General features: G+C 33.5%; 3 protein-coding genes across 4 annotated transcripts; all 3 read left to right on the top strand.

Moving 5' to 3' along the window:
* LOC104784032 lies at window positions 2-487 on the top strand (the record flags this gene model as incomplete). Its single annotated transcript, XM_010509109.2, has 1 exon — window positions 2-487. A coding segment is annotated over one exon (288 nt), but the record flags the coding sequence as incomplete, so codon positions are not given.
* Window positions 2,237-3,708, top strand: LOC104781122 (cytochrome b-c1 complex subunit 9-like). The gene is made up of 3 exons (XM_010505716.2): window positions 2,237-2,491; window positions 2,768-2,815; window positions 3,454-3,708. Exons 1-3 carry the CDS (start codon window positions 2,372-2,374, stop codon window positions 3,502-3,504), a joined length of 219 nt encoding a protein of 72 aa, XP_010504018.1. The 5' UTR covers window positions 2,237-2,371; the 3' UTR covers window positions 3,505-3,708.
* LOC104781120 (alpha carbonic anhydrase 1, chloroplastic) lies at window positions 5,433-8,112 on the top strand. Of its 2 annotated transcripts, none has more exons than XM_010505715.1 (6): window positions 5,433-5,517; window positions 5,617-5,721; window positions 5,863-6,184; window positions 6,595-6,697; window positions 6,792-6,974; window positions 7,738-8,112. In XM_010505715.1, the coding sequence occupies exons 2-6, from the start codon at window positions 5,649-5,651 to the stop codon at window positions 7,903-7,905; spliced, it is 849 nt and encodes a 282-aa protein (XP_010504017.1). In that variant the 5' UTR covers window positions 5,433-5,517; window positions 5,617-5,648; the 3' UTR covers window positions 7,906-8,112. The 2 variants fall into 2 exon arrangements, with proteins under 2 accessions (XP_010504017.1, XP_019100301.1); XM_019244756.1 differs by having other exon boundaries at window positions 5,459-5,517; window positions 5,614-5,721.

Genomic DNA, 9,292 nt, shown 5'->3' with positions numbered 1-9,292 from the left:
GCCTGAAGAGAAGAAACCGAAACAGAATCAAGAAGAAGAGAGAGTGGACAGTGGGAGAGAGAGGTTAAAGAAACACCGGAAAGAGATCGCCGGTAGGGTTTGGATACCGGAGATATGGGGACAAGAAGAGCTTCTTAAGGATTGGATCGACTGTTCAACGTTCGACACGTGTCTAGTCCCTGCTGGAATCTCGTCTGCACGTGCTGCTCTTGTAGAGGAAGCTAGGCGAGCTGCTACAGCTTCTCGTGGGTTACAACGATTAGACAGTCGTTGCTTGATCTTACGCTGAATCTTATATATATATATACATATATATATATATTAAAGTATATACCTAAATGAGGTTCTTGTACTTCAATAATAAGACACTATTGATATATTGTTGATCTAGACTTTTTACTCATAATTATAATTTTAGAGAACATTGCAAATTGCTTTTGAGTGGTATATCATTGATCTATACATTTTACTCATAATGATAATATTAGAGGACATTGCAAATTGCGTTGAGTGTGTTTATTTGTGCATACTCTGACATTTTGATCATACTGTATATCCGTGATTCGATCTTTTAAATAGTCACATTACAATACAACTATAGCTGACTATCCACTGATCCAGGGAGTAGATATCAGGTCGGTTTCATAAAAGGCAAAAGCTATAAGTTTTTTTTGTTCCAAGTTAAAGTTTAGAAAAAAAAGGATATAGCAATATTTTTTAGAATTCTGTAAATAACTATAACACTATAAATAAAATTTTGGTATAAGAAAAATTATTTTGTATATATGTTTCTCTATGTATACGCATATATTCATACATGTATCTCTTCTTTTCAAATTTCAGTAATTAATTTTGATATGTTTTGTCCTAAATTTTAGAAGAGACTGGTTCTCTATTGTTGGATTATACTCTTTTTTTTTTTGCTTGGTGACTAAGGTCTCTGTTCCAACCTTGATCAGAACTTAATTTGGATCAGCATTTTATCTAAAAGTTCAATTTCTGAATGTGACATTTGCCCGTTTTATTTCCAAATGTTTTCTATATGCATGTGCCGAAACATATACCCAATCATGTGCTTAACTTCTGATAAGTCCAATTCAAAACTAACTTTCATTAAAAGAAAATTAAATTTTATTAGTAATGGGTCTAACCTAGACCCAAAAGCTAACCCAGTGGAGGAGGGTTGGGTAGTAATGGGCCTAACTCACTCCCAAAAGCTAGCTCAAACGTGAAGGGTTGCCATATCACATATATACTATCCAAGGAAATTAATCCCAACTGATGTGGGATATTCTAATATAATCTCTCGAGATGTGGGTGGGAAACGGTCCAACGAGAAACTGTTGAAGCCCAACATCTCATAAATACAACAAGACATGTCACTTATATGAGTTATATAGATGGAAAACTATTTTTATGAGAATTTACTTGTTGGACAAACTATGAGCTCTGATACTATATTAATAGTGCACTTAGCTCACTCTCTCAAAATCTAACTCAAAGAAGAAGAGTTGCCACATCACATATATACTATCCAAATAAACTAATCCCAACCGATGTGGTATATATTCTAATAAACTTATCTTTATATTAGCCTATCTTTGCGTCATAAGCTAGACACATGTGAGTTTGTGACACAAGTGGGTTAAAGAGATTCAAGTACAATAACATCCTTCGTAAGAAGAAAAGTTGTTAAGTTATTTAGTTATTTAGGTATCATGGAACGAACTTATTTAGTTATCAGTTATCACAACATGTGCGTATTGCGTAGTGAGAATGTGCTGCTTTCTTAATGTGACAATCGCTTATTGCATCATTCCCCAACAAAGTACTCAACCATAAACCAAAAAGTTCTCAAAATATTACCATATGAATGAAGAAACTAATACTAATATATGCGACATTATAGTATACTCATATATGCCAAATATACTAATGAATGAGATATTCAAATATTTATTCCAAACTACTTAAATTGTGTAGATTAGTCGGATCTAAATATTTCAAAATCCATTGCTAGTTTTTTAACCTACAGTAAGAAAATTTTCTTTAAACCTAAGAAATCACAAATGAGTAAGACCCAAATTGTGCAAGTCTTCATCAATCCAGATACCCAACAACATTTAATCAGACTAAGCTGAGTTATAGTAAATGGGCTATTGGGCCAAACAATTGTGAGGCCCATAAAATTTTTTTTTTCCAGATACGAATGAGTCAAAAAGAGAATCATTTTCTGATTCGTTGCGAAAATCTCATCGTCTTCACGCTCTCGCCATTGTTGTTGTAGATCGCTTTCTTCCTAACCCTAAAAAAATACGTAAGAGAGAGAGAGAGAGATCTCAGGTGCCTGAAAAAACAAACGAGTCCAACCATGGAGTACGCTGCTCGGAGAAATCAGAAAGGCGCTTTCGAAAGCTTCTACAAGCTTATCATGCGCCGTAACTCCGTCTACGTCACTTTCATCATCGCCGGCGCATTTTTCGGCGAACGGGTGAGAGATCAGAGCCTTTTTGATTGTTTTGTATCCTGTCAGCTTTCGTATCTTCCCGGATCTGCTTTGTGTTTATGGTTTGATTAGAAACGAATTGCTATTGGATATAGATTAATCGATCTACAATAGAGAGATGGAGATTGTACCTTTTGTGCAGTTCTGAGAGAAACTAGTGTCAAGAGTTTTGGATTTTGTGGTTTTCATAACCAGATAAAGGAGTTTTGAGTCTCAGTTTGTGTAATTTTGATGTTCACAAGGGTTCGTATTGTATCGCAGGCTGTGGATTACGGTGTTCATAAGCTGTGGGAACGCAACAACGTTGGGGTATGTTTGTTTTTTGAATGAATATATATGTCTTTGGGTGTTGTTAATGTTGTGATTGCTGGATCTTGTTTATGCAATCCAATGCCTGAATCCTGTTGTCTGTTGCTTTGGATACTCTGCATCTGAACTTTGATTGAAACTGCCTTTCTCATAGGGTTATAGAAATCAATCAGTTTTTCCCATTGTGTTTGGTGTTCTTGCTGTTGTTAATGCTTGTGGTCTTTTGAATTGTAGTTTAGAGGGTGTTTGTTTCTCCATTCTCTGTACTGCCCATTTTGATATAGAAATGGTCACAATTCTGCTTAAATCATTCTTATGTTATTAGTCGCAGGACATGATTTAAACGCCAAAGTTTTCATATGTGCTTACACCTTCACATTTTAAACTTCACAATTGCAAATGTAAAGGAAGAATCGTGGCCCTAGTCATCATCTTCATTCTTGGCACTCCTGTTTTAGCTTACATTTTTGAATTTCGATGTAGTTACTAGTTAGTTCTCCTGCTATGTTTTGTGCTAGGCAGTTCTTTGACCAATGTATTGTGCAGATACATGGGAACTCATGTTAAGAACCTCATGATTTTTCTCTCTCTGATTATATGCTTTATATTCATATCATGATGTTCTTGTCATGTTGCAGAAACGGTACGAAGACATCTCTGTGTTGGGTCAAAGGCCAGTAGAAGAATGAGATAACTCCTTTTTTTTTTATCTCTCAGACCAAAAGCAAGAAATGGAAATTTCGATGTTTGTTTTGCATTCCAAGTCTCTCTTTTTTTCTTTCTCTTGAATAAATATAAAATCATTGGGATGATTATATACTTTCACTTAAAGCTATTTGGTTCTGATTAAATTGAATTTTTTTGCATTGTGAAATATGATAACATTATCGTAAGTCGTCGTTTGGCATTACCAAATCGTTGTCCTTAATTAAAGCAAGCTCCACTAAATTTCCCATTCATGAAAGTTCTATTCTTCACCTTTGATTACTTGAAGCGTCACTTTTAATGTGACTCTCCATATTCTGAGGTCTAATTTTTAGAAAATGTAATCATGGAGGAGAGGGGTCAATTTCATTTTCATTTCCTAATGTTGGATCCCAACAAAGAAAGAAGATTTATGATTATAAGAGTTCTTTGAAGAATAACCAGAGAAGTCACTGTCGATAGAAGAATCGTGTTCATGATATTAAGTGGGAATTAAACAGACAAAACCACATTGGTTCAGTTTTGTGCACGAGAGAGAACTTGAAGACTTCCACTAAGACTAAGCTGTGGGGCAAAATGTTAAAGATGAGATTTTGACGATCTCTTTATGGTAATATCACACAATTTGCACCACTACTTTCGAAGGCCATGCATATGTGATATAGCGAAGATCAACATCGTGCAAGCCAATCATATCATATTCAAATAAGTTTTAGAAGAAGAAAAAAAAGGGATCGTTATGGGCAAACAAAGTGGAACTATCCATCCATAGATCCGAATAATGCGTTTTGTTTTGTTGCGAGAAGAGATTTAAAGATCGGAGTTGGTGCAAATGCGATGTTTTTGTGCTCGGAGTAATGGACAAATGAATATTCCGAAGGCATTTTTGTTTTGATACCGTTATGTTATGCCCTACCTGATCATCACAGCACATGTTTCACTTCTTCTTTTACATTTTCCCTTTTTCATTTATATTCGTTTGTGCTAACATTTTTTTATATATGTAGTTATAAACTTAACAATAATGAGATGGGAATAATGAAAAAATCTCTCGATAAGACGAAGTGGGGAGAAAGAAAAATGGGAGGTGGGTTTTGTTGCGGCAGGCACCATCTGTGGATTATACGAAAAGGTATCACACACCGAAAGGATAAGACAATTATTTGTTTCGCTAAAGTTTTGATAACAATGTTGTATGTAACATTTGAAGCCGAAAATAATTTAGTCTAAGCCTTTACAAAAGAAAAGAAAAACATTTAAAAACTTTCATCGGTTATCTTCGCATCAGATTCATGAAATAAAACATTTAAATATATCATCTCTTTCAATAGAACAAAAAGAAAAATATGTATTGTTTATCTTAATCACTTTTTTCTTGCATTTCATTATGTCTATTCACCATTATATATAACAAAAATTCATGACTCAAGTTTATAGTCAATTATTTGACATGGCTTCTACATCTAATATTACTTCTTTGATGGAAGTTAACGTGGTCTCTAGGCTCTCTACCATATATTAGCTATCTTGTTTCCTCCAAAAAAATATTGACGAACGTCCTTCAAGGCTTGAACACATATAGCATATTTACTACATTTGTTTTGGTCAACACTTTTAACCAAATTGACCCACGTACGTTGAACATAATTAATAAAATTAATAAAAGTTGAACATAATTAATAAAATTATTTTATTGTTGACTATGTATTATAAGTTACTAGTAATTTATCCCTATATATATAATGATCCACCAATCCGAAGTTATGCTTTTTCTTTAGAGCATATATAACCACAGAAATTCGCTTGGATAGCATATGACCCCATATGTTTTAGGTAATCTTTCAACTTTTTTATTTTTCATCTTTATTGCTTTTTATTTTTTTCTTTTGAGAAAAAAAAACTAATCAGAAGAGAGTGCTATAAATAGCAGAGCCAGTCCAGTCTTGTCAGCCATGCAGTAATCTGTAATCTTATAAAACACATTAAAATCTCCCCAGGTTTAGAAAAAAAACTCATTACTTATTTACAGTTTTGGAAACATTAATCTATTCTTTTTTTTAATGGAAATCTTTTTTTCTCCTTTTTTTTTCTAGCAGAATCTTCCAACAAAACAGGAATTAAACACACGATGAAGAACAAGACGATGATTACGATCTCCTACTTCGCCTTGGCCCTCCTCTGCATTGGCCCTTCAGATGCTCGTAATGCTAATACTCTTTGGTTTTTTTTTCTTTTTTTCTTTCTATCTCTATCCATATATTGATATACATATATGAGAGCATGCACATGTGATTTTTGTTTAACACTATATAAATTGGTTCGGTAATTATAATAATGTGCAGAGACACAAGGAGTAGGTTTTGGATATAGAGGCAAAAATGGACCATACCAATGGGGACACCTAAACCCTCACTTCACCAAATGCGCGGTCGGTAAATTGCAATCTCCGATTGATATCCAAAGGAGACAAATATTTTATAATCGCAAATTGGAATCGCTACACCGCGATTACTACTTCACAAACGCAACGCTAGTTGACCACGTCTGTAATGTTGCTATGGTCTTCGGGGAAGGAGCAGGAGATGTGATAATAGAAAATAAGAACTATACCTTAGTGCAAATGCATTGGCACACTCCTTCTGAACATCATCTTCATGGAGTCCAGTAAGCCACAATTCTTTTTTTATTCTTTATCTATAATCATTAAACTCTTTATTACGGTAAAAATACTTTAAAAATTCCAGATATTCTTTGTTTGATTATCTACCGAATTAGATAGGTTTTAAACTCAAATAATCGAGTTTGGATTATATGCCAATTTGTTACTCAACATTTGAAAAAAATTCCAAAACTACTTGTATTTCCATATAGTCATAAAGCCCATTGATAAGTGCTTTTGTGGTTAGTCTGGCCTGTTAAGCCCATGTTGATCCTGTCTAATATTTCTATTCCTTTTGAGGTATTATTACTATTTGGTTTTGGAGCTATATATAATTTAAATAAAAATTCAATCTCTAAGAAAAATAAAAAAGTGTTGATGATAATAGTTAACCAAAAGGAAAAAAATGACTTAGATATGCAGCTGAGCTGCACATGGTACACCAAGCAAAAGATGGAAGCTTTGCTGTGGTGGCAAGTCTCTTCAAAATCGGCGCTGAAGAGCCTTTCCTCTCTCAGGTATTTTTGAGGGCTATCTATACACAATAGTTCATTAATGTGACTATATTAATTTGACTAGCTATTGTTTTTTTCAATATGAAAATATGATTAGATGAAGGGTAGATTGGTGAAGCTAAAGGAAGAAATAAGCAAAGGGAACCAATCAGCTCAAGTGGAAGTTGGGAAAATAGATACAAGACACATCGAACGTAAGACTCGAAAGTTCTACAGATACGTTGGTTCACTCACTACTCCTCCTTGCTCCGAGAACGTTATTTGGACCATCCTCGGCAAGGTAAACATTTTTTACTGTTAGGGGAGGTTTTAAAACATTTGTATAATTTGTGTGTTGCTAAAGTTTTGGTAGTTCAGTGGTTGAGTCGATTTCACAAGTTTTCACCATTCTGTTTAAAATTTTAATAATTCAGTAGAAGATATTACTACTTAAGTAGGAAAAAAAAGTTACTGGTTTTTTAAACACTTAATTTTACTACATATATGAATTTTGGTGTGAATGATCTAGTGATTTTAGGAAGTAGGAAATAAGAAATTTGTGATGATGTTAGAATTCTAAGATCTTGGTTACTCTGTTGTTATGGAGAATAAAACATATGAGAATCCTCTACTACTTTTTAATTAGAACTTCACTATTATTTAGGTTTATTAATATATCAAGATCTTGAGACCATAGTGTACGTACCAATATTTAAAGTTTCAAACGTCATCCCAAATTTAATAGACTATTCAATTATTCTTGACGGTTGTCCAAAAAAAAAAAAAATCAATTATTCTTGACGATATTCAACCAATGTGAGTGTCTTTTGGGCTCCACAACCCCTGCTTTTAAGCTAAAAACCCCATTATGTCAAACTTGTTATTCACGTTTGAATAAAACAACAGAGAGAAGTCAATATACGATTGATAGATAGTAACACCCAGCTAGCTACTAGTTTCAATGTTTCATGTTTATTTGACATTTTTGTATGGAAACGGTCCAAACTAATGTGATATCGTGATTTATGAATATTGCCGTGTGTATAATAAACTAATAAATGCAGGTGAGGTCAATGTCAAAGGAGCAAGTAGAACTACTCAAATCTCCATTGGATACTTCTTTCAAGAACAATGCGAGACCTTGTCAACCCCTCAACGGCCGGAGAGTGGAGATGTTCCACGAGCTTCTCGACGCAAAAGAAACCGGCAATAAGAAGAAGAAACCCAATTAAAAATTAGCTTTACGTTATCTATCGGTTTGTTTAGAACCCTAACTAGATTCGTAAAATTAGCAATATTTTAAATAGTAATCATATGTGGTACTTGTGTTCTTGTTTGCTACTTCTTCGATTTCCAAATTTATAATGTTGTGATATGTGCTTACGTTGAAACAACGTGAATCAAACTAATAATACTGTCGGAATAATTAATTTGGGATCCACGTTTGAATAACAACGGCTACATTAATATCCCACTAACCCAAAGGCAAGACGCACGAAGTATTAAACATGAACGTAAGCGATAAGTTGGAAAATTTGTCTTAGTGGTTGGTTTTTGCTATTATCATTATTGATTGTATAACATCAACCGAATTTGAAAGAATCATAGATAGATCAATTTTGGACTTTAAATCTAAAGGCATTAATCCACACATAAATGATTAATTGACTCCAAGCTAAATTGGGCATTAACTAGGTCATATTTGCGGCTATCGATTCTACAGCAACATCTAATGCATCTCTATTCGCAAAAATATCTGGAAAAGATATATGGAAGAATTTTACAACTATTAGTTTATATTAGAAAAAGAAATAAGTAGTACTATATAAATTGTTGGAACTGGGATGATTGAAGGAGGGAACAAGAAAAATCTAACATAAGGTTTGTTTGTTTCTGTGTTAGTTAGAAATAATTGTGGCAAGGAAAGAAAAAAGAGAACTAGCGTGAGACAAATTAATTGTCATTGTCTTTCCTGCCAACTCCAAAACAAACAATAATTCTCGTAACTAAAATAAATACTAAAAGTATACTATATATTATCAAAACTTATGGACCTCTTTCTCTCTTTTTGCAGCAAAGAAAAATATCTCCCTACGTATTCACCCTAAACCTTATTGCTAGGTCAAAAGAGAATTATTCTTACCTAATTCATACTCACAATACTGATTTAGTCTTCAACGATTAGTGCCCCATGATGTTTAATTTGTCGTACTATATCTATTAATAATCTTTAGAAACACAATACTAGTTTAAATTTTCAGAACATGTACGTACTATGTTCAAAATCAAAGTACTATAGCTGAAAACATTTGCTAAATTTTAAATCTGAAAAATCTACATATTCATATTAATCATACAAGTCTGAATTCTTATGTTCCTTTTTACGAAGGCCACATCATGGATGGCCAATAATGAAATGCCAAATTCGAAGGACTGACTTTTCCAAATTGTTCCCATTCGTTAATAATGTTATAAAAAAAACCAAAGATGGCTAAGAATAATGACCTGTCTTTTCTTGAAAATGAAAGAACTACTCATATAGTATATACAAATGACACTAGCTACGGATCATATTAAGTTCGCCACGACCTGAACAAGTCAAAAGAAATTAAAGTGTTC

Source organism: Camelina sativa, chromosome 4, assembly GCF_000633955.1.
Source record: "Camelina sativa cultivar DH55 chromosome 4, Cs, whole genome shotgun sequence".
Classification (NCBI taxonomy): Eukaryota; Viridiplantae; Streptophyta; class Magnoliopsida; order Brassicales; family Brassicaceae; genus Camelina; species Camelina sativa.
Note: the sequence above shows the minus strand (reverse complement) of the source record. Positions and strands in the feature narration are given on the sequence as shown.

Coding starts and splice junctions, on each gene's coding strand:
- LOC104781122 (XM_010505716.2), top strand. CDS start 2,372: ATGGAGTACGCTGCTCGGAGAAATCAGAAAGGCGCTTTCGAAAGCTTC. Junction 2,492..2,767: donor GCGCATTTTTCGGCGAACGG/GTGAGAGATCAG, acceptor ATTGTATCGCAG/GCTGTGGATTACGGTGTTCA. Junction 2,816..3,453: donor GGGAACGCAACAACGTTGGG/GTATGTTTGTTT, acceptor GTCATGTTGCAG/AAACGGTACGAAGACATCTC.
- LOC104781120 (XM_010505715.1), top strand. CDS start 5,649: ATGAAGAACAAGACGATGATTACGATCTCCTACTTCGCCTTGGCCCTC. Junction 6,185..6,594: donor CATCATCTTCATGGAGTCCA/GTAAGCCACAAT, acceptor AAAATGACTTAG/ATATGCAGCTGAGCTGCACA. Junction 6,975..7,737: donor TTTGGACCATCCTCGGCAAG/GTAAACATTTTT, acceptor TAATAAATGCAG/GTGAGGTCAATGTCAAAGGA.